Consider the following 26,421-nt stretch of genomic DNA (forward strand, 5'->3'; position numbering starts at 1 on the left):
TGGATGGCTGGGTCACTGGCAGCTGTGTTAAAGGTTTTCCTAATTGCTGTTTAATGGAGATGTGTCGGGTTTTAACCATATGTGTGTAACAGTAGTACATTTTTAACTCGGTTACAGAGGATAAGGCTGTCTGCCAAAGATGCATATACAGCTCTGTATTTTCATTTCCTATAATTCTATAATTATTTGAAAAGGGGTTTTATAGTGAAGAGGCTAATTAGAGTCACCCTTTCCAGTGTAACAGTGAGTACTGAAGAAAATGACATGTTAGATAAACCGAGCAAGTGTGAAGGCATTATTTATGTGAATGGAGACCATGGGCGCTTTATGCATCATCACAGCCCAAGTACTTACATGTACTTTCTAAACAATTGAAAACTAGAATGCTCAAATCACTGTCTCTTTTGAAGGTGGTAAAAATACAGGAATTGCTGGTATTATTCTTCATGACCATTAAGAGTCCAATCTAGCCATTAACTATTATGTTTTACTTACAAGTATAAAACAGCCATAAGAGGGGCAGAAAAACATAGTCATTGAGGAAAAAAAATAGAAAAGCAGAAGACAACAAAAAATTCTGCATCTGCACTAAGTCTATATGCACTGCTTCTGGGATACTTACCTTTAATGGCTGCTTTCCTTTAAAAAATGTTTCTTCACAAACTCCTCCTCTAACCTATCAAGAACTCTTAACTTCAATCACCATCCTACAAACTCACCAGTGTGATGGACTTTCATTTTTGATTTTTTTCTATTGAGGTTTTTGTAATAAGGAATATCATATTAATATAATTTGATTCTTACGTATCCCAAAAGTCCTGAATCTGCAATTTGTTTCTTCCTGCCTAGTTTATAATTAAGGGGATAAGCTGATGACATCCTCTAACGCCCATATATTCTATAGAGGCTAGTAAAGAATCTGTTAAATATATCCCTGGCTAAAATGATCACTGCACATTATTGAGATAATCTGCCTCTCGGATGTCTTTCTTCTACAAGGAGGGACCACAGTTCCACCAGTTTATAAAATTATTCTTCTCATTATAGTCAAGGTAGTTCAGGGTGCTGCAAAAAAATGAAAGTTACTGCTACTTCATACAAAACTCATAATCTATATTTTTTTGTGTGTTCATTAGCATTTTTGTTTTTCTATGTATTTGAATGTAGTTAATAAATAACTACACCCAGACTTGGTAGGGGATAGTATTTCACCAAAAGGAAGGGCACAATGTACTTTTCAACTAGTCTTACTAACACAGAGGCTAAGGAATTTTTTAATTATTATTAAAACATGCCTCCAAAGTGGCCACACACACACACCCACACTTTATTTAGACCCATTTTCTCATTTCGTCTTTACATTAGCACAGTTTGAAATTGGGCATTAGTAACATTTACATATGACAAATAAACTCTAAAACCTACTTTTTGTTCAGTTAAAGATTATGAGCTGCTTTTCTACACAAAATATTCATCCTTCTCTGAGCTGAAGGGCTATACTGTATAAGCCTATGTCTAAATGCAAGATATGGTTGAGATATAATAGTTGTGCATCATGCATCAATTGTCATTTTCCATAATTTCCTGTAAGTGCAAATGCAAAATCTCACCTGTCTACCATAATGCAGACACTGTTACTAGATTCACAAATAAGGTACGTCAAAATGTAGGTTTTCAGGCAACATGCATTCCTTAAATTGATTTCCTTTAAAAGCCTGATAATGGAACCAGTACTTAGTAATTATAATTCAAATAATTTTGATGATTTATCTCTTCAGTAATTTTTACTTTCCTCATAATTTGAGTGCCACATTATGCTTATTAAATTGAATGATGTTAATTAGTAATTAGAAATTATCCAAATGGTGTTAATAAAATCAATTATATGATTGGATTGAATATATTTGTATCAAACCCACTTATGTATTTTCATTTTCATTAAGTTTATGTTTCTTTTTGCTATCATTTTGGAACACCTGTATTTTTATTGTTCCTTTTTGTCCACACATAGATGTTACTCTGACAATTTTGTGACTTTCTGTGGTCTTTAAAATTCTTGTTTAGAAAACATTGCATTCAGATTTGTTCTTCTGGTTTATATACAGTACTGTGTGTAGTAAAGGAAGACGAGGAACATCAACCGTTATTCCTTCTTTGCTGTTATGCAGATTTTCTCTGTTACTACTGATACTTCTTGTGTAAACAGTGATGGATTGCCTTCAATTCTGTTCATTTAATTCTTTTTACTTATTTATTCATATTTACACTAGAATGTGATCTGGTAGCACACAAACATTTTCTTGGTCAATATAACACTCACAATTCTGCTAAGTAAAAGTCAAAAAGTATTTAAGGCTTTGTCTGGAAATAAAATCAAATCAACTAAATATGCCACTGGTATGTGTGTTTGCTATATCACTCTTTGTTACTTTTTTGCTGGGATTTAAATTGGCCACAGGACTAAAATGATAAAGTCCATGTAAAGACAGGATTTCTCATGCCATTTTGATTTGTATATTTGCACTATATTTGCAAAGACACCAGAAATTACAAGATGGGTGCAAGTTAGGGTTAGGGTTGTAATGTTAATGTAATTCTAATGATAATAAAGGATGTCATTCAGATTAAATTAGAAATAACAGAGGTTGCCATTTTAAATTGATTTTATATTTTGTATTACAAATGGTGATTGACAATGTCCAGCCTGGTGAGGTCGATATATTTTATAGACTTCAGTTCTCACCTTGCAAAATCTTATAGGTTCTACATTTCTTATTATTACAAGTTATCTTTTTATTAGAAAATCTGTCATATAGTAGGAAAACACGCAAGGATAATTATAGCTTCTGTACAGCAATAGGAGCTTGACTGAATTGATTTACAATTGCAAACAAAGTAACATGTGGAACTATTCTGTCTACTGACTGTTCTGACCGTCTTGTTTGAAAAAAAAATGTGTATCAGGTAGTAATGGAATATTTTCTAACTTATTTTGCAGGTAAAAGGAGTGAAAAACCTGTTCTCATTTTTAAATGTTTAATGGACAGCTGCCTGGAAGAAAAGTTAAAAATCCCTCTAGTGAATGAAGCCAGAGAAAAAGCTCTCGCAGCTGTAGCCCAACAGCGTATGTCATTTGTTGAGTTTGAACGTCGAAAGATTACAGGAACTTTACAAAGCAGCAGTGTTAGAGCTGCCATGGCTGCTCTGGGACTTTCTGAAACAGAGGTGGGTATGGTATATTTGAAAGAACAATACCATAAATTGATTTTTCTGCTTTAATCATGTTTTTGAATGATCTTAGTGTTGTTTTATAATGTTACTCGTAATGTTTTACAAATTAGCAAGACTAGACAAGTTAAACAGACTCAGTGTCAGTGACAAACAAAAAAAAAACAAATTGGCTTTGTTACAACTGAAGATATAATGATGGGAGCTCCTTTATTTGTATAGCTGGGGAGATAGTGGAGAAGCAATCAGAAAGATTTTAATTAAAGAGTACTTAAGCTCTTTACATTATTTCTTTTGAATGTTCAACTTTTCGGCTTAGGCTTGTTTTATGGATTTTGGTTAGGTTTGTGCTCCAGTTGTGCTCCAGTCTTTTAAGGTTTTAATTTAACTGAACATCTAGAGAAATGTACTCAAGCATCTAGGAACTGCATGCTCATGTATGGTTCAAGCATGTCTGATGAATATTCTGTACAGGTGATTAAACTTGCCCTTTCCAACAAATGTTAACCTGTTGTTAAGTGTTAATGAGCTGATTTAGTAAGCTACATGATATAAACATAGTTAAGAATTTTGAAGTAGAATGCTATTCTTCAAAACCACTTCTGAATCAGTGTTGTCCTGCTTTTAATCCAAACCTTGGCAGCCAATGATTAAAATGTTAGCACTTGCAGATACTCATCAACATATGATTATTGCAATATAAACAAGTACTTTCACATTCACTAAATATGCAGACAAAAATGTTAAATCCAAAATGCATCACAATGAACTCCACATCATGAAACTGAAAACTTCTACTCATCTTAGATCGATGCATATGAGAAATGCACAAGCCATAACACAGTACTTGAATTCTGTGCATGTATTACTGTATTACTCTCAACCTGGACTAACTATAGATACTGTATATTTTACACTATAAGACTCCTCCATATAGCTTTTTATACAGTTGTAGCATACATTTGGGAACTATATACTGATTTTTGGGTGAGTATACTAATGCATAACTTGTTAACTTAACAAGATGTGAATATTATTCAAACGAATAGAGTTTTTTTATATAGCACCTTTGGGTATCATTAGCATAAACACCCCCAAAATACCCAATGCTTAGAATATTTCTCAAATAGGCATTTGCCTTGCTGCTACAGAGCTTTGTAATACCATGGGAATGGACCCGACCGTCAATTCTTTGGGCACTTCCTCCTCTTCTAAGGTTGTATTTACCAGATTTAGAAGTTTTTCAAAGTGGTCCTTTCACCTATCAACAATACCTCCTCTCAAGGTTAGTATTTCCCCAACTTTTGGTAAGAAGTGCTTGGATGATGTCACATCAGCTTTTCCTGAGCCATTAAATGGTTTGTCAAAAACTTTTCATGGCCATCTGAAAGTCATTCTCTGTTCTCTCCCAGCTTCGCCCATGCCTGGGTTTTGCAGCAGTCACTGCTATAGCTGCTAACTTTTGCAATCCCAGTCCCTCTCAGTCAAAGCTGGTTTGTAGTTAATATTGGAAATAATACGTAGTTAGCACATCAGAACCATTCACTTGACTACAGAAAGCTTGCAGATTTCTGAATAGTAATTTGTCACATTTTCATAAAAATATGTAATTATTTAATAATTGCACTGACAGAGGAAACTCTAATGCTTGGATAAAAAGTGAATACATTTTATATAGTAGCAGAATAAATAATAATAGACATGATAGGCACAGGGCAGGCAGTTAGAATTACAATTTTCCTTAAATTCTAAATTATTGTTGTAGATGGTGTCAACAAATTGGGTATTTAATGAACTAAAATAAAAATATGGTTTATCATTTATGTTTAACAAATGTTTGTTTTTAGTCTGATCAAATCATAAACGATGAATCATATCAAAATTGAATCTATGGTAAATATTCAAAATAGTTATGTTGGTATATCTGTTAATTATTCATATAATTCTGCATATAATTATTTAGTTCACAGTTTGTTTGTGACCCCCATATATATATTTAATTTAGTATGTTGGTGAAAAGACATTTGTACATGTATCTTTAGAAGTGAAGACAAGAAAATGATTTTGCTTCTATTTAATTGCTATTTTGTTTTAATTTTGTTATTCTATGATTTTAAGATGTCAAAGCTTTATTATAATTTCACATCTTGGCTCTTAATTACACCTAAAATGTAATCACTCTCCATGTCTGGAATAAGATCCCAAGGCAGTGAAATTCACCCTCTAGTACATTTGCTCTGAGGAAGGACAGATTAAGTTCAGTGCCAGTTTCTGTCTCCAGTCAGGTTTTTTTGCTCCCTACAGTTTTTTGTTCTTCACATTGTTACTTAAGATCTGTGGCCTCCCCAGGTTTTAGCAAGAAGTCTGTGGCAATTTACTGCATAAATGTCTAGTACATAAACATTTTTGTTTCTTCTACAGACACGTCCTGTGCCAGCTACTCTGGAGAACAAATACAGAAGCATTGACTATAAAGTTGAAGTTTCTATGCCAGAACACTTTAAATTTCCTAAAAAGATATCTATTCCTGTGTCAACAACAAGTGCAAATAGTTTAAAGTCAACACTTTTAGCAGTTAAAACAACAGGTAATTTAATATTTTTTTATTTAAATTTTCTGAATGTTTTTAAAAAGCTGCCTAGTGGATTTTACAGTAAGAGTCGGGGTTGATCTTGATGAGTACACAGACTGCAATAAAAGCAATGCTATGCCACCTCCTTGATATCAGCATACATTTTTGTGACTGAGTCGTAATTTATCTTGCAACAAGAAATATTTTTATTACTAAAATAGGACATATAAATGCATTTATTGGTAAGATATAATAAAAATTACTTCTTTCTAAGGTAAAATATTGCAGAAGGTCTAAGCTATTTGTCCATGGTCCATGATATGCCCTTTTGTAGTCAAATAAAAAAAGAAAATGAGAATGATATTTAATAACAAAACTTACAGCTATAAATCATAGCCCCAGTGCTATCAAACTCGTAAAGTCATCTGAATGATGAGAAGACTACTTAAGAGTTCACACTGTAAATTACACCCTTTCTCTAGCATAAATAGGAAGGGTTATTAAATTATTTAATTACAATATTTGGCCAGCTAGAAAAAAAAAACTGAATACCTTTTTAAAGTAACTTATGTTTTTTAGATATGTAAACATTAAAACCTAGAATTGTGAGGGTTAACTGATAAAATGCTTGATGTGTCTTTCTCTATGTGTTACTCCTCTTTTTAATTTAGAAAGCATTTTATCTAACATTTAAGCCTTCATGTGCAGCAGAAAGGACTGACTTTTCCCAATTGCAAAGGCTGCTTAGAGTAAGGGCAGCACTTAATACTACTGTTGCTGAATTTCACTTCCTTAAAAATTTCAGATTACTGTCCATGACTGAATATGGCAGGAAGTGATGGATTGCATGATTTCTTAACAACTTTACATTAAAGCTTCAAATTTCTTATGACTGCCAACATGGAGAATCTTTTTTTTCTCCATTCTGTCACGGTACAACAAATGCAAGACATGGAATAAATATTTAAATTAACTCCAAAGTCTCTCCTCTTTCATGGTCAAGAACACATTTTTTCTTTTTCTTGAGGAAGCCACTGCTGCTTCGTTGTCATCTTTTTCTTCTAAATTTAATTGGGCCATTCTCTGTATTAGGCATTGTATTCTTTCTAATTCCAGCTGAGCGCTCACTGGTTTTCAACTCTTGCACACACAAAAGCCCATCTCTACAATCTGCAACAAAATCAAGCCTTTGTGATCTTGTGATAGCTTGTCTTAGAGTTCCAGAGGATCACTCACTACATAATTATTAGTAATGGCCATACAAAATGCTTAGTATTACAGAACACATTAACATAGTATGAAGTTCACAATTTGTTTTTTCAAAAAAAAAAAAAGATGCAAAAAAAGTTTAAAATATGAATAAGGCTGTGTTATAGGCAGAAGAAGTCCATCCATCCATCCATCCTCTTCCGCTTATCCGAGGTCGGGTCGGGGGCAGCAGCAAGCAGAGAGGCCCAGACTTCTCTCTCCCGGCCACTTCTTCCAGCTCTTCTGGGAGAATTCCAAGGCGTTCCCAGGCCAGCTGGGAGACATAGTCCCTCCAGCGTGTCCTGGGTCTTCCCAGGGGCCTCCTCCCGGTTAGACGTGCCCGGAACACCTCACCAGGGAGGCGTCCTGATCAGATGCCCGAGCCACCTCATCTGACTCCTCTCGATGCAGAGTAGCAGCGGCTCTACTCTGAGCCCCTCCCGGATGACTGAGCTTCTCACCCTATCTTTAAGGGAAAGCCCAGACACCCTGCGGAGGAAACTCATTTCAGCCGCTTGTATTCGCGATCTCGTTCTTTCGGTCACTACCCATAGCTCATGACCATAGGTGAGGGTAGGAGCGTAGATCGACTGGTAAATTGAGAGCTTTGCCTTACGGCTCAGCTCCTTTTTCACCACGACAGACTGATGCAGAGCCCGCATCACTGCGGATGCCGCACCGATCCGCCTGTCGATCTCACGCTCCATTCTTCCCTCACTCGTGAACAAGACCCCGAGATACTTGAACTCCTCCACTTGGGGCAGGATCTCTCCCCCAACCCTGAGAGGGCACTCCACCCTTTTCCGGCTGAGGACCATGCTCTCGGATTTGGAGGTGCTGATTCTCATCCCAGCCGCTTCACACTCAGCTGCGAACCGATCCAGAGAGAGCTGAAGATCACGGCCTGATGAAGCAAACAGGACAACATCATCTGCAAAAGCAGTGACCCAATCCTGAGTCCACCAAACCGGACCCCTTCAACACCCTGGCTGCGCCTAGAAATTCTGTCCATAAAAGTTATGAACAGAATGGTGACAAAGGGCAGCCCTGGCAGAGTCCAACTCTCACTGGAAACGGGCTCGACTTACTGCGGCAATGCGGACCAAGCTCTGACACGGTTGTACAGAGACCGAACAGCTCTTATCAGGGGTCCGGTACCCCATACTCCCGAGCACCCCCACAGGATTCCCGAGGGACACGGTCAATGCCTTTTCCAAGTCCACAAAACACATGTAGACTGGTCGGGCAAACTCCCATGCACCCTCCAGGACTCTGCTAAGGGTGAAGAGCTGGTCCACTGTTCCGTCCAGGACGAAAACCACACTGTTCCTCCTGAATCCGAGGTTCACTATCCGGCGGACCCTCCTCTCCAGAACCCCGAATAGACTTTTCCAGGGAGGCTGAGGAGTGTGATCCCTCTATAGTTGGAACACACCCTCCGGTCCCCTTTTAAAGAGGGGACCACCACCCCGGTCTGCCAATCCAGAGGCACTGTCCCGATGTCCATGCGATGTTGCAGAGACGTGTCAACCAAGACAGTCCTACAACATCCAGAGCCTTAAGGAACTCGGGCGATCTCATCCACCCCGGGGCCCTGCCACCAAGGAGTTTTTTGACCACCTCGGTGACTTCAGTCCCAGAGATGGGAGAGCCCACCTCAGAGTCCCCAGGCTCTGCTTCCTCATTGGAAGGCATGTTAGTGGGATTGAGGAGGTCTTGAAGTACTCCTCCCACCGACCCTAGCGTCAGTGAGGTCAGCAGCGCACCATCCCCACCATATACGGTGTTGACACTGCACTGCTTCCCCTCCTGAGGCGCCGGACGGTGGACCAGAATCTCCTCGAAGCCGTCCGAAAGTCGCTCTCCATGGCCTCTCAAACTCCTCCCATGCGCCCAAAGCTGTTCCGCTTGGCCTGCGGTACCTATCAGCTGCCTCCAGAGACCCACAGGACAAAAAGTCCTATAGGACTCCTTCTTCAGCTTGACGGCATCCTCACCGCGGTGTCCACCAACGGGTTCGGGATTGCCGCCACGACAGGCACCGACCACCTTGCGGCCACAGCTCCGGTCAGCCGCCTCAACAATAGAGGCACGGAACATGGCCCATTCGGACTCAATGTCCCCACCTCCCTCGGGGCGTGGTTGAAGTTCTGCCGGAGGTGGGAGTTGAAGCTACTTCTGACAGGGGACTCTGCCAGCCGTTCCCAGCAGACCCTCACAACACGTTTGGGCCTACCAGGTCTGACCGACATCTTACCCCACCAACGAAGCCAACTCACCACCAGGTGGTGATCAGTTGACAGCTCCGCCCCTCTCTTCACCCGAGTGTCCAAGACATATGGCCGCAAGTCCGACGACACGACCACAAAGTCAATCATCGACCTGAGGCCTAGGGTGTCTTGGTGCCAAGTGCACATATGAACACCCTTATGCTTGAACATGGTGTTCGTTATGGACAATCCGTGACGAGCACAGAAGTCCAATAACAAAACACCGCTCGGGTTCAGATCGGGGGGCCATTCTTCCCAATCACGCCCTTCCAGGTCTCAGTGTCATTGCCCACGTGAGCATTGAAGTCTCCCAGCAAAACGAGGGAATCCCCAGAAGGTATGCCCTCTAGCACCCCCTCCAGACAACAACAGTCATGACCCTTCCCCCCACCCGAAGGCGGAGGGAGGCCACCCTGTCGTCCACCGGGGTAAACCCCAATGCACAGGCTCCGAGTCGGGGGGCAATAAGTATGCCCACAACTGCTCGGCGCCTCTCACCGGGGGCAACTCCAGAGTGGTAGAGAGTCCAGCCCCTCTCAAGGAAATTGGTTCCAGAGTCCAAGCTGTGCGTCGAGGTGAGTCCGACTATATCTAGCCAGAACCTCTCGACCTCGCGCACTAGCTCAGGCTCCTTCCCCTTCAGAGAGGTAACATTCCACGTCCCAAGAGCCAGTTTCTGTAGCCGAGGATCAGACCGCCAAGGTCCCCGCCTTCGGCCACCACCCAACTCACACTGCACCCGACCTCCTTGGTCCCTCCCATAGGTGGTGAGCCCATGGGGAGGAGGACCCACGTTACCTCTTCGGGCTGTGCCCGGCCGAGCCCCATGGGTGCAGGCCCGGCCACCAGGCGCCATCGATCCCCACCTCCAGGCCTGGCTCCAGAGGGGGGCCCTGGTGACCCGCGTCCGGGCAAGGGAAAACGTCGTCCAAGGTTTTTATTCTTCATCAGAGGTTTGTTGAACCGCTCTTTGTCTCATCCCTCACCTAGGACCAGTTTGCATTGGGTGGCCCTACCAGGAGCATAAAGCCCCGGACAACATAGCTCCTAGGATCATTGGGACACGCAAACCCCTCCACCACGATAAGGTGACGGTTCAAGGAGGGGGGCAGAAGAAGTGTAACCCTCTAATGCAATATTTAGGAATGTGGATTTATCGTCTTATAAACTGTTGTGGATTCTGCTTTACTTGTTGTCACTGAAAGACAGTTTTTTGAATCCCTTTTATTACACTACATACTGTATAAAAATATACTGTTTTAACCTGTTAACTCATGCTTGTATCTTGTTTGATAACTAGAGGTGTAGAAATTCCAAAGATTCCATGAAAAAGATGTACTAGACCAGTTTATGCCAGGACATCCAGTACATATGGAAAACTGATATATATAAATGGTTTAAATTTGGTTTGATAGTGATTGTAGGAAAACAAAAACAAGCACATTTTTATATGTTGTACTCTTATCTGTCCACCTGTCTTTCCACCTGTCTGCTTGTATGTCACTGTATATGTACAGTATATGAACGTATACAGTATATTTCAATCAGTATGCCAGAGGTATTGCTAATCATGATTAATCAATAGATGTGGATCAAATTCCATTCATTCATCCATTATCCAACCCGCTAGGATCAAATTAAAGCAATTAAAATATTAAGAAATTTCCATCTGAAAGGTATTTTGAATTATAAAGCCTTATGGCGCTAAGAAAATTTGATTTATATAGAGTGAGAAGATGTACTGTATCTTTCACATTTAAAAATGTTCTAGTTTCCTTTTTGATTTGATAACATTCACATTAAAAGGAAAATGCATGGCTGAATAAAATAGTCAATATTTAATGAAAAGAAAGGTTATTTTGTATTACAATATCCACTTCCTTTCCAAGTGCTACTGCCATCCAGTTCTTAGAGGATTCTAAGAAGGTCTGAGCATTTCCAGCCCATAGCACAAATAATAGTAGGTTTGCTTGCATTTTCCTTCTTATTAGACAAATATGAGAGCTGATTATCTAATATAGGAATCTCTGGTCCTCTTCAGAGTCTCAGGCAGTTTTTGACATGCTGTTCTATAGCACACAATCTTACCCTTTTTCTGTTTCTTATTTTTAAAATATTAACAACTAGGGGGCTTCACCCCGTGCTCACTTGGCTCACCAACCCCCCAGCCTGCGCTTCACACTAGCCTCTTTGCAGTTCTGCCACTCGCATATGGGGATGCGGATGGACAATTTAAACAGATTTTTATTTTCATAGGAATTGTTACATATGCATCAACGCAACTGCCCGTGATTGAATTTCGTTCTTTCTCTCTATTAAATAAGATGACTTTTTTGAATGTTTGGCTCTGTGATTTGTTAATTGTCTTTGCAAAAGCTATTCTAACCAGGAACAACATTTTAATACAAATGACATATGAAGATATCCTTTGTTGTCTAATGTTATCCGCAGAAGATACTACATTTCCTTTTTTGGATAAATCCTTCTTTCTACAGTAATTCGTGCGTTGTAAGACCAGAAGTTGTTAATGGTTGTAGGTATTCTTTGAGATATTGTAAGTTGTTGTTTTTATCTATCGCACAATCACCACCAACTGTTTCAGCATAGTCTATTGATACGCATTTACCCAATTTGCTGTGTAACCATTCGAAATTTTTGGACGCATTTACCAATTTGATGTTAAACTGATCGATATTTTTGCTGTTAATTAATTTGACTTCCTCTTTTCTTGGTGGTAGGAATGTGTGTGTGTACTCATTTTTTATGTTGATAACCCTTTGTGATGAAATTCTTCAATAAGATTTGAACATAATATGTCTTCTTTAAGTGGGAACTTAAAGTGAGGAGAACATTAAAATGTATAAAAGCTGAGAGTGCAGGAAGTGTGTCTGACAAAAGCATTCACCCGATTGAGAGTTGAGAGAACTGTGGTCTTGTTTGAAAATGTTTGAGAGGAGGGCGTGACTTGAAAAAATATTAAGGGAAAAGTCTCATCTCACGGGACTTGAAAAAAATGTCTCTTCCAAAAAGTCTTGACGTTTGGAAGGATTTTTTCTATAATAGACAAGTAAATAATACTCAAAGATGAAAATACGACATAGAACTTGAAGTCACAATAAATGAGAAAGCAAATGTGTGTTCTTAAATGTTGTCTTTCAACTTCTTTTTTATTAGGATTCAATAGGGTAAAGTAAGTATACCATCATATCAGGAACAAATCATAATAGTCTTCATTCTCAACTGTAATTTAATATATGAAGCATTTCGTGTGCTCAGTCACAGCTATATTAAAGAAAATTGTATTTTTACTTGTTGATCCTGTATATTTCAAAATATCTCCCATAAGATCCTTCAGGCAGCACACTGCAGTGGTTCTTCCATCCCAAGAGCATTCTCAAAAAATTTATTCTGTGAAGTTCATCAATACTTTGGTTATGGCTCTTTGAAATTGTCTTTATATCAGAATTTTCAACTTAAGAAAGAGAAAAAAGTGACACACTGATATATCTGGTGAATATGTTATCTGCAGAAGGACTGGAATGTGCTCAAAGGCCAGAAACTCAATAATAGAAAAAATACAGTAAACAAGTATATTATTATGTCTGAGGGTCTAATTTTTGGCAGTTTTAGGTTGAAGCAGGCTTTGTGCCAATAAAAATCCTGAGTCTAGGATTATCCCTTTAATTGTTTGTATATCTTTTCTTTACTATTTTTTGAGGTTTCGCTTCAACTTTCATGATGTGGCACTGCTAGATATTCTTGTGTTCCATCTGTGATTTGTTTGACAGGTTTGTCAGGCACACTGTAATTTCATGATTTCCTGGAATCCAAATAATGAAGCAACAAGTCTTCCTGCTTACAAGTGCAAGCAAAACAAAGCACTGCTAGGTGGTTATAGAAGCAATATTACCACAACAACTTTTAAAATGTCAGTCTCATTAATTTCATGACTGGTCCCCTATCTCAGAGTTTCAACATAATAAATATTTAACACACACTACAGTTAATAGGGAATGTTTAAAAATACTGATGTTTATCACTTTGATGTCCTGCATTTCTGTCTACTGTGGCTGCAGTGAATTATGGTATAACTTGGTGTCATCAAATACAGAGCTAGAAAGCAGCTACCTTGCAAACAGTCTCTAGGGATAAAATTCCAATCGATATTCTGTGTGTGAACTTGACATTTTCTGTCAACTCTGAGAAAGTGTAATTGAAGTTTATTTTTAAAGATGGTATAAAATGATTTATTGTTGTCTAAAAAATATATAACCGGAGCTTTAAATGTAGACTAGCCTCTCAGGTTGTACATAGTTCGGGTTTGTTTTTAATGTACAGAATGAGAAAATAAGTACAATAAACTCTTCTTAACCTCATAAATAACTAAATAATATATAATTCATTGCTTCCTGTTTGTGTAACAGAGCGTTTCACTGGTATGTGTTTAGTTACTTTAAATGATACTGAAGCTCAAAAGACAATCAGTATATTGTGAAAATATCTAGCTTTTCCCCTTAGTGCTTCCATGAGTAACGTTAAATTTAAAACAGAGTGCTCTCCAGCTGTCATAGAAGTACAGTACAGTACATAATTGTACATTTTTATTGTCCTCATACAAACTTGAGAAAAATTGCTGTCTGCTTTCCAATTTCCATTGGAGTTAATTTTAACTTTGTTGGGTGTTCAGCAAAGGTACTTTTTAAAAGGTGCCTTTGCTATGTCCAATTGCCTATACTAGAACCTTCAATATGCACATATTAGAGGAGTCATGCATGTTAATACATTTTAAAGTAAAAACAATTCATCTGTTTCATTTGATCATTTAAAGTTGTCCTGTTATTTTTCTCAATTAGTTGTTAACTGATAGTATGGTATATGCTTTGGTGACTTGACTGAGCATTTAGCCCCAAACACCTTCTTTCCTCTTAGTAAAAAAGTGTATGATTGTTTCCATTCTGCCTACCCCTTTGGTGTTCTTTCCATCAGTTACCACTCTCAGCAATACCAGATAACAAGTTGTTTTCCATTAAAGTTTTGATATTTATCTTCTTTAGTACTGCTCGCTTCACTCGCCAACCCCCCACGGTCTGCACTACACACTAGCCTCTTTTCGGTTCTGCCGCTCACGTATCGGGATGCGGATGTACAATTTAAACAGATGAAGTTTGAAGGTATTCTGAGAAGATGTGTGAGCAAGCCACGAGAAAAGATGATCGAAACAGCACATGAACACATTCACAGATTCTGCTGTGAGAATGACTAAGATTGTGCCACTAATGCTGACACCCAATTGTCTTCATGGTCATATCAAGTATATCTTTCAGGAATTTGCAGCTCAGAGCTGAGTGTTTGAAGCAGGGCAGGATTTTGGTAACTTGCAAGCAAAGACTCAGTCATTCTCAGAGCAGACAACACAATCAAATAACAAGTTCACTGAAACACAGCACAGAAACACAACATAAAGTTGACTGAAACAATTCATCTGGTCTAAAAATGACTGAGACTGTGATTGTAAGTCACCAACACCCAGCCCCACCACAACTAGACATGAAGTACTTTGTGAGATAATGCAAAGGTGTGTCATATTGATTTTCCCTCTCCCTCCAAAATGTTTTTTCCCGTCTATTTTTTTTTCACTCGTGCCACCTAAGGGGCTCCTTATCCATTAGCCTCTGAAAGTTGTGTTCTTAATTGAAATATTATTTATACATTAAATAAAAACTGTCTCCTTCAGTAGCTTACATCAGGACAAGAGGGGACTGGGCGGTCTCATGGTCTGGAATCCCTACAGATTTTATTTTTTCTCCAGCTGTCTGGAGTTTTTTTGTTTTTTCTGTCCCCCCTGGCCATTGAACCTTACTTTTATTCGATGTTAATTAATGTTGATTTATTTTGCTTTCTTATTGTGTCTTTTATTTTTCTATTCTTTATTATGTAAAGCACTTTGAGCTACTGTTTGTATGAAAAATGTACTATATAAATAAATGTTGTTGTTGTTGTTTGTTGTTGTTGTGAAGAGTGCACACATGAGACAAATACTTAAAACTTAACAAATATGTTTAATTTAAAGCAGAAAAGATTTAAAAAAAAAACATGCATTCTACTTTCTCAGAGTTATGTTTACAACAACTAAATTAAATTGAAATTAATTTATCCTGGTCATAGATTCCTGCCATACTTTGTACACGTTAACTTCTTAACGGCTTGAGGGAGTTTTCATGTATACAGCAACTGCAACAGAGCCTTGCTGCAAATTGGAAACATGAGTAGAATATCATAAAGTATGTGTGTCTTTAGCTGTTTAACATGCTCTTTAGTTAAATTTGGTAACAAAATGGATATACTTGGAGTGTGAAATTTATAATATGTACATTTTTGTAGTGTGTAATTTTACAATACATTGGAAAACTCAGGAAAGCCACCTCTAAAAAAAATGGAAAACTTAATTTTCCATACAATAACTAACAAAATCAATACATTTGTTCTAAAAAGCTATGTGTTCTTTGCTTTTGGCTTTGATCGATTCTTCAAATTTACTTTCAATACATGAAAAAAATTCTGCTGAACTGGATGGAAAATCATTTTCATCAGTGATGGAAATTACATCTTTGTTTTCCAGTAGTGAATCAGTAAATAAGTCCCATTCTCTGCAGAAAAGGTACTGTATTCATGTTTGGCAGATATGCATTATTTTACAATTTCCACACTTGTAGCTTGAATTGTCAGCCCTATCCTTTGGCATAGCTTTAGGCTACAAATTGTCCTCTCTGTGTCTTTCCAATTATGTCTCACTCTTTTACTTTCTTCTTCATTCTGTTGCATTAATATATTCTGGCTCATGCAAATAAAATTCAGGAATAAGAATAAATGTTTCTTCATCTTCATAGATCTTCATATTGATAATTAAAAACATGAGCTTATCTATCTAAATGCTTGTAAAATAATAATTTTTATGGAAAAAGTATAACCTAATTGTTCAAGTCTCTATTTAAGTATAATAACACCCACATATTCTCAGAACAAGTTATAAGAAACTATGGCTCTGAGATAAATGGTTTCCAGATATGAACAGCGGAAATGAAGTGGAGAGGACAGACAGCCTGTCTTCATTGAAAATGTTGGAGATTCATAAATTGAACTATTTTTGTGCAGAACACTTGGGAACACCCTTGGCTTCAGAGTTAACATATTAGGTAATTTTAAGACTTTTGTTTGACCTTTACTCTCGTTATCTAGAGATACTTCTTTTTAAACTAATAAATACTGTTTCATTTAACACTTTTATTTAAGTGCTCCAGGTGCTTCTTCTGGCAGCACTTCCGGGTGTGGCACAAGTCAAACGACGTAGTCATAGTCAAATGACTGAAAATCACTGCGCATGTCACATTTAGAAATCAAGTGGTGAATGGTAACCTTCTAACACAGTTGTGCTCACCCTTTTTTGTGAAAGCCAATAACATGCTGCCTGGCAAAGTTTATGCTGTAAAAAAGGTTAACAGGCATGACAAATTCTGTGGTAATCCTGGGCCTTATTTTTCTTTTTTCCATTCTGTTGTGGAACATAAAACAAAAGACATCAGACAGATGTTTGTGAGGTCCAAAATCTTTTTCCGCATTACTGCATTAAATACATTGTAGTTCCAGATGAGCATCCATTAGTTGTCAGCTTTCATTCACACAGAGCCCACCACTATGACTAAAGACAAAATGAAACCTGTATTTTATCAGAGCAAATTGCAGACCAGCTGGAATGATACAACAGTTAAATCACTTTAGAAGACCGGTCTTTTTGGGAGTGTGCTGCCAATTACCTCTGACTGCTAAGATTATGTAAATGAAGACTACAACTAAAATCGCTGGTAATGTTGCGTAATGTGACTAAAGAAACAAATTGTTTGTACAGACAGCTTAATGACTTTGTATTCTTCCAAAAATATTTGTGAATCAAGAAATGTATGATACTATGATAATCTTCCTTTTTATTGAAATGTTATTAATTCAGATAGATGCATCATAATGGAGGTATAATACAACAATCAGGCACCCATTACTGTAAACATAGGATGAAAAATCGGTCTAGTCAAAAATTCCGTCCATCCAGTAAATAATAGAATTGGTTAAGAGCCATTAATCTTAAATGACTAAAAACTGGTATGGCTCACCAGTTGCACATGTCTGCTCCTCTTTATAATAACATACTTTTCTATGACCATTCTTCCCATGTATATGCTCTATGCCTCTTCTCCAGGTACTCTTCCTAGCCAAGTATCCTGTCTCTTATACACATTCAGCTGTCCAATGGTAGCCTCCTATATAAAATTCTTAATAGCTGTGTTATATACAATCCAAAATCAGAAAAAGATGGGACTTTATGGAAAACTCAAAAAAAGAGCAGTGATTCTTATGGAATGGATTTATACTGTATTAACAAGTGAAATGAATTTGAGGAGAAAAAACATACAAAAATATTTTGGGTTTATGCCTTCTGCAATGAAACAAATGTCAAAGTAAATTTAAGTGTCACTGTGTTTTTTTATTTGCATTTTCCATACAGTTCCAACCTTTTCTAATTTGGGCTTGTATAATATATTCATAAAGAGGTAATGTGCTTTATGAAAATATATTGTACATTAAGGTAATGTCAAACTACATCAAGGAACGTGGGTAATAGAGGAAGAAAAGTAAACTCCAGTCTACAGAGATAAGTATCCACTGTGTTTATCCAGGACCAGAATTTCTGAATTTTATTATAGACTCTGCATAGCTGTATGGTTTTATCCATATTATTCTATTTGTGGAGATTGGTAGAATAATAAGTATAAATGAAATTCAGCTGAAAATTATAAAAGCTGTCAAGTAAATTGAAAAAGTAGCTAATAAATGAAATCTGAATGGAACATTGAAATTTAAAATCCAGACACGCACAGCATCAAAGGTTGAAAGGCTCTCTTCGTTCACTTTCCAGCAGTAAATTAGCATTTAAATCTATAATGACAGGATCTGTGACCATTGCCTGCTTTATACAATAAAAGCATTTCTAATGAGCAAACGAAAAGGTATGGCAATTTCTAAATGTAAAGTTTTCCAACAGCAACATGATAATTTACATATTTTAGTGTAAATAGTATTGTCCACATAATATTTGCTAAACTTCTAAGATCCTGCATAATATGGAAAATCCATTATATTCAGCAGTTTAATTAAAGGTAGAGATAATGTAAAAGTAAATTTTCCAGCCTTCTGCACCTCACTTTGTTTATTAGAAAAACAAGCATTATTTAAATATCTTTTGCATAACAATCTATCAATGAGTTATGCTTCAGAAATGAGATTTTATATATAAATACTTATTTCATTTAGATAGATAAAATATGAAAAGAAGATAAAACTTGCTGCATGGAATAACTTACAGTGTCACATAAAATATAGAAATAAATAGACCATTGAAAAGATTTAAGTTAAATCTGCAAGCATTGCATACAGCAATACTACATTTTAAATAATTTGGAAGTTTTACTTGTTACACAGCACTACCTAAAACTGCACTCAATGATTAATCTTTGTTATTAAAGTATGTTCAAGACAATATATTGATATTGAGTAGGTCTGCATACATGCACAGCAGATGCAAAGAAAAATGCTTTATGTATTTTTAATAATGGATTACACTTCATTTCAGTTAATCATGCTGTTTAACACAGACAGATTGTGGGTGCCTACATGGCAAGAAAAATAAATACCACCTTGTGGAAATGCATTATAGGAGTGCATATAGAATTTTCAAGAGGCATTCAATACACATTAAAGACCTAGTGATTAGGATGTTGGACATAAAACAAAATGCTGGCAATGCAATCCCTATTAATGGTTGCATGACCCTGAACAAGTCAATTAAGCTTCCGATGTGCCAGTTGTACAAGCATGTAAACAGTTTTATTGTGATATTACTGTAACTGCGTTTAAATAAAAGTGCATCTAAATAAAATAAATGCAAAATACAAATGAACCTCTGACATTTTATAAATTCTAGAAGCTGTGTGGATTCTAAGGAAAGTTAAAGATGTTCCAAACGTCCAAATAGCTAAATATAATTGGACTACTTTTGACACTCAACTGCTTTGGTAAATTATTGTGTAAGGCGGTGTCACAATTTTTTGTGTCAAGTCCTCATGGATCTAATGTCCTGTCTTCAGATTTAAGTCTGGTTATTGTCTGTTTAAGGTTTGCACATTCTCACTCTCTCTGATGTGTAAGTTAAGTTATTTGTCAACCACGGTGTGAGGCAGAGGCATGTATGCCCTGTAATACACTAACGGTGTCCTGTCCAGGGCTGTCCTCCACATTATGCTCAGTGCTGCAGAAACAGACTCCGTCTCATCCACCTGAAATAGATTAGGTGGGTTTGTATATAAATTAATGTGGATGTTCACTCTTATCCTTTAATTCAATATCCATAATACTTTCTTGTGGTTATTTAAAAAGTACAATGATGATAGTATTCCTTATATGAATAGCAGTGTTTAATACCTCACATCTGGTAATCTTTATTAATGGAGATTTGAGTGACTTTTTCTAAGATTTCTGGAAAAATGGTTGCTTATCTTAAAAGCACTTTAAGTATTCTTTCTATTAGTTTTTATAGTCACTAATGTAGTCTTTAACTTTCACATTATATTATGTCATATACAAAATCTACTGCTACCTCACTGAAATATCATAATAACATAACCTAAACTACTGATCTGAATATAAATTGTCTCTCTGTTCCAATAAGAACAATATTTATGATGCAGAGATGCACTTATAAATCTCTAAAATATTCTAGACTGCATAAATGAAATCCAGTGATCAGTGTTACAAGAATAGCACTGTATGTTAAGCCATTTTTTCCATGCATTTCACTGCCCATAATTGTTACATCTTCAGCTGCAAAGCAGAATTTTACTTTTAGTGCCTTCAGTGAGAGGTGCTATGTAAAACAAAAATATATAGGTAATTTATTGAAATATTCTGAATAACCTTTCTTGCATAGTTTCTTTTTCTCCATTTCCAAAAAGTAAACATCCTTCAACTATAGTAGTAACTGTCAGGTATTGATGCTTTCTTTGCTCTCAGTGTTACTCAGATAGGCTCTGGCTTCCCATAACCCTTCATTAGAGTAAAATGAATTGTTGAATGGAAATGAAATAACAGCACAGAATGTTGTGGTGCTTGTGCCATTGCTGCCAACAACTATAGGCCCACCATAATAGATATGATGAAGCTACAGTAACTGGAAAATGATTATACTGCTTTTTTGTGTATTTAAAATTCTTTGAATTTGACTTTAATTTGTTAAAAAAGAATTTTCTTCAAATCCTCTTTAATAAAACCCCTGTGTGCGTCCAGGTGTCTGTGTGTGTCTTATGATGAAGTGCGCATGCGCAGTGCTGTGCACGGCACCGTGGACACACACACACACACACTGGAAGCTGGGCACACAGTGAATGGCCTAGCTGCGCACATAATATCCGTTGCTGGGGAGACACCACACATACAATAATCAGCTGCACGCCAGCACAGATTAAAATACTTGCTGGAGAACTGCACAGTACTTGCTGGGGAGACGCCGCAGGCATGATTATCAGCTGCACACCACACATTACATAAGTTGCTGGGGACTCTCTGCTGATTGCCCACTGTTGTGACAGAAAATTAAAGTCATATTACGGACATCAAAGCCAGTATTAATGTCAGAGAAAATTACAGGCATTTTACGAAAATACAAACCAGTATTACTGCGAGAGAAAATTAAAGGCTCACAATACAGTGACGCATATTACAGCCACATACAAGCCAGTATTACTGTAAGAGAAAATAATATGGACGTATCTACTAACCACATGCCACCCAAAAAAAAGGACACGTCAAGTAGGACAAAAAGACACAGACAATCAAATCCTATATAAGCAACATCTCCTGGAAGAACGGTCAACTCAACAGGTAAACATCAACAAAAGAAAGGCTGAAAGACAAAGAAAAATTCATGCAAATAGATCGATTAAAGAAAGAGAAAATGAGCTTCAGAAAAACGCTAAAAGAGAAAGACTCAGAAGAGCAAACCTTAAAAAAAGTTGGCATTTACTTGCCAGAAACAGTATTCAGCCACGGTCAGGTATATGTTAAATTATCAAGAGTTAGAAGTTTTCCAGATGTTGTTGTCAAGGATGTAGATGGTCCTGAACAAGGCAAACTGTTGCCAAACTCAGACATAATATTTACAATAAATGTTGTCTATAATGAAATTTTAGAGAAACATTTCATGAGGTAAAAAAATGTAAAATGTTTCCTAAATATCTTCTGCAGATATTGTGTATTACAGATTGTTACAAAGTTTTACACTAAGGCAGTATTAATTATACTTACTGTATTGTCATATACGTTTCTATTTTATTTTTTTTATTATTTTACTTTAGGCTTCCTGCAAAAATATTTTTGAAAAAAAAATTAAGACAAGAAACAGAATGAGGTCAAGGTCCCTTGCCATTTAATACAGACTTTTCCTACTAATGTTTATGCACTACTGTTTTAGCACCTGTTATTGTAACGGGCTTAATGTCTAGTACAAAATAATCTTTTATTCAAGGCATGCCCTTTATAAAATAAATTATACATTGAATACACTGCAATTTCCTTAAAAATTAAAAATGTCACAAATTTACAGTAAACACACTATGCAGATCAAACATGGTAGATCTGCAATGGCATATGACAAACCAATAAGTAAGTGCAATGAATCACCATTATTTGTATCTGCCAGAGTCTGTTTCCTTCTGCCCAGAAAGTGGCAAAAAATGTAAATGATAAACACAGACTGACAGGCGATATATCAAGCCTGCTTCTTTAGATTTATTTTCTTCAAGTTCTGTACAGTTTTATAGATATAGTCATGCTTAGCACTACACAAAATTATTGAGGCAAATCTTTTGTTTCTTAATTTATTTTTATATATATTATTTTGAATTATGTTCTACACTCTATCACAGTTAGTGTTATGGACAACTAAATATAAACCAGACAGACTGAATGATCTTTATGATCATACACAATTACAAGGTTTTGAATGTCACTTTGTAGAAATTCATTAAATCTTTTTCCAAACTCATTTATTCTAATAGACATTCAGAGGAAGCTGGAGCATATCTTGGCAGTATTGGTGCTACTTATAAATTAAGTTTCAAATACAACCATAAAATATTTTAGAAATCTTGTTCTAAAAATATATATTTTACATCAAAGCAAGTAAAAACATTTCAGCTTTAAATAAATAGCAAAAGTAAATTGCATTATTGAGCATATACTTTTTAGTAAAAAAATCATTAGGTGTAGGGCAAGAATCAGTCCTGGATATGGGGAGCTAATCCAACAAATTCACACATGGACTCATATCAGGTCAAATTAGGGTTGTTGGTTTACCTAACATGCACATGTCAGGAATAAGAAGGAAACCTTGAGTCCCCAGGCAAACATAGATGCAGAAAATGTACAAGTTCATACAAACAGAGACTAAATTGATACTTGATTCGAGGACACTAGAGCTTTGGAAAAATTTATAGGGCCTAGAATGAAGTATTATACAGGGTCCATTTCAAGAGAATGTCACGTGTAAAACCATTCTTCAGGTTAAACATAGTTTCATTTAAACTATATATAAATTGAAATTGCTAGTTGGTATAGTCTGAAAGTACTACTAACATGGAGTTGCAACCAAGGTTATTATAGTTAACGAAAACTAAAATCAAAACTGAAACAATTATTAAAAAAACATTTTTGTAAACTGAAATAAAATAACTAAACTGAAATGAAAAACTAAACTAAACTATTAAAGTAGCTGAAAAGACTAACTGAAATAAAATAATTCACTAAAATATTTTTAGTTTTCGCTTTTGAATGAACATTCTTGCTATTAGCCTTTAACCCTTGTAAGTTTTAACTCTAAAACAGAAAGTCATCCACCAAGACCCGCCGCACATATTTATGCAGTGAACAGCGGCTGGTGATGGAGGGCAAGTGTTCATACAGCGTTTGCGGTGACAGAGCTAGCTGAATGCAGGTGCATAAAGCGCATGAAATAGAAAGCGATTTACGTGCCACCTTTCTTTGCGCTTGTTGTGTATCAAGATGTAATTCAAATGGCTGAAATCAGAATGTGCTGCTCAACAAAATGTTTACCATATGGACAGAAAAATCCCAAGTAACGTTTCAGTTTATTACTCAGGTGCTTGCTTTTTGTTTAAAGCAATTCACTTGCCACTTCGTAGAAGAGAAATCGTTTTTACTTTCTCATATACGAAATATTGAAGAAGTATACTAATCATGAAAAAATTTGACCTCAATATTTTGATGAATCTTGACGTAACAGTCCAAAAATACCATTTTTTGGAATTGCGTGTGTGTGTGTAAACATGATAACTCAAAAACGCAATTAGATAGATGAATGAAATTCGGCATGTAGTTGTTACACCAGAATTGTAGATCTGCATTAACTTTTGGGCCAAATCCATCACCCAGAAGTGGTACTTTACCTGATTTTTTTTATTCATTCAGCAGCAGAGTCTGATTTATTCAACTTTACTTTTATAATAATTGTTCAATATATTATTTATTTCATTTGATTTGTTGTTGATGGTTCCTTAATGTATATTACAGTATATAAAAGTATAATAATTGTCTTGCAATTTACTCCTGAAATATCCATCCCCATATCTGAGTATACAAGAATGTCTAGGGGGAGACCACTAACGGTTTTTGAAATAAAACTGCACTGATCGAGAGACTGACTAGGTCATCATACATGATCAGCATATTGTTGCTGACCAATCACTTTTGCTTTAAAAACATCATTTAACAACGAAGCCATACAAACAAAGGTAGGTAGGTGAAGAGAGTATGCCAAGTGATGAAAAACTCAACATACTAATGGGTTTTTGTATTTATTCTATATTAATTAATTTATTTATATTATACCTGATATTGTCAAAGGCAGAATTATATTTTAAAATATTTGTCTCCTTTTTTCAATATTTTTCTCTCTCTCTTTCTCAAAATAGATAGTTGAAATATCATATTCTTGTTCTTAACATCAGCCGTATCATACATATTACATACCAGGGATTTTTACTGCCTTAATTCCAAACTTGATGGGGTAGGCTCCAGGTTTCCTGCGATCCTACTCTGGATAAACAGGTTTACATAATGTATACAGTAATCCCTCCTCGATCGCGGGGGTTGCATTCCAGAAACCCCCGCGATAGACGAAAATCCGCGAAGTAGAAACCATATGTTTGTGTGGTTATTTTTATATATTTTAAGCCCTTATAAACTCTCCCACACTGTTAACATTATTAGAGTCCACTAGACATGAAATAACACCCTTTAGTCAAAAGTTTAAACTGTCCTCTATGACAAGACAGAGATGACAGTTCTTTCTCACAATTAAAAGAATGCAAATAGATCTTCTTCTCTTCAGGAGCAGAGAATTTCAGAGGGAGAGAGAGAGAGAGCTCGCAAAGAAAAGCAAACAATCAAAAATCAATACTTGTGCTTTTAAGTTTGCCGGCTTTTAGAGGAGCGTTAGTATCTTCTAAGCAAACAGCCTCTGTGCAAACAGCCCCTCTGCTCACATCTCCTCAGTCAGGCGCAGAGAACGTCAGAGAGAGAGAGCGAGATTAAAGCAACAATCAAAAAATCAATAAGTGTGCTTTTGTGCTTTTAAATATGCCGAGCACCGCAATAAAGCAGCATATTTTTAGAGGAGCGTCAGTATCTTTTAAGCAAACAGCACCTCTGCTCACACCCCCTCCGTCAGGCGCAGAGAATGTCAGAGAGGGTGAGAGAGAGGCAGAGACAAGCAAACAATCAAGCTCTGCGCGGGATGCATATCTTATAGCATTGAGGAGTTTTAGTTAATATGTAATACATGCTCTGATTGGGTAGCTTCTAAGCCATCCGCCAATAGCGTCCCTTGTATGAAATCAACAGGGCAAACAAACTGAGGAAGCGTGTAGCATAAATTAAAAGACCCACTGTCTGCAGAAATCCGCGAACCAGCGAAAAATCTGTGATATATATTTAGATGTGCTTACATTTAAAATCCGCGATGGAGTGAAACCGCGAAAGTCAAAGCGCGATATAGCGAGGGATTACTGTATATTGTTCTTAATCTTAGATGCTGTCTCTGTTGCTTTATGCCTGTCTGTACTCCTATTATCTGCTCTTGCTCTGCTCATTATAGGTTTACTGTTCTTATGGTGGGCTATTCAAGTCTCACTGCCCCTAACCTTCACACTACATATAGTTAACTGAGGTCACAGCATTACCTGTAATAATCTTTGAGTTTTGAACAATGTAGAATGATTTTTTAGCATATTTTATACTTTATGTTAATGTTATATTTTAACATTAAACACTTATGACATTTTTCCCTAGGAGTCACAGCCATCTTATTGAGAGTAATGATGCCACATTGCTCTTCTACATAACCCGCAGAAATTGCTACAGATGATGTAATGAATTTGATAAAAAGTATTTATTTGTTTTTTGCTCATTTACTATTAGTTTTTGAAGGCAATTAATTTATTTTTTCCATTAGTTCTTTGCTACAATATTTGGTTTATAATTTTGTTATTTATTTTGGACTGTTTCCAAAACCATTTTGTTTATGGCAGTTGTCGCCATTTCTGTGTAACCATTCATAGGATGCTGTGGTTAAGGGTGGAGTCATGAGGGTTGCGACCCTGACACTGACAACATGACAGGTTACACTTTCATAATCAGATTTATTTTCCTATTTCAGTTTGTGAATTAAAACCTCATTTGCACTTCAGATTATTAATGTTGATCTTACATTTTTTTCTTTTTTACTTTTGTTTTTATTATGCATATTTCCCAGTCAGTCTCAGTATTCTCTCTGTTTTCTTGTATTGTATAACAGTATTAATCACTATTTAAGATGGTGGAAACTACTGTATTAGTAGTTCTGGATAAAAATATAAATATTTACAGTACTTTTTATTGTGATTACTGGCTTGTGAAATGCTTAATGAAGTGAGGTCTTACTGCAGA

General features: G+C 36.6%; 1 protein-coding gene across 1 annotated transcript in view; it reads left to right on the forward strand.

Annotated features, from left to right (window-relative positions):
• LOC120524451 (cilia- and flagella-associated protein 47-like) overlaps positions 1-26,421 on the forward strand; it is a 644,864-nt gene that overhangs the window by 306,417 nt on the left and 312,026 nt on the right. The window contains exons 48-49 of the mRNA XM_039746304.1: positions 2,999-3,225; positions 5,650-5,815. Of these exons, the coding sequence (XP_039602238.1) occupies positions 2,999-3,225; positions 5,650-5,815 (393 nt within the window). The remainder of the gene's footprint in view (positions 1-2,998; positions 3,226-5,649; positions 5,816-26,421) is intronic.

Source organism: Polypterus senegalus, chromosome 2 (genome assembly GCF_016835505.1).
Source record: "Polypterus senegalus isolate Bchr_013 chromosome 2, ASM1683550v1, whole genome shotgun sequence".
Classification (NCBI taxonomy): Eukaryota; Metazoa; Chordata; class Cladistia; order Polypteriformes; family Polypteridae; genus Polypterus; species Polypterus senegalus.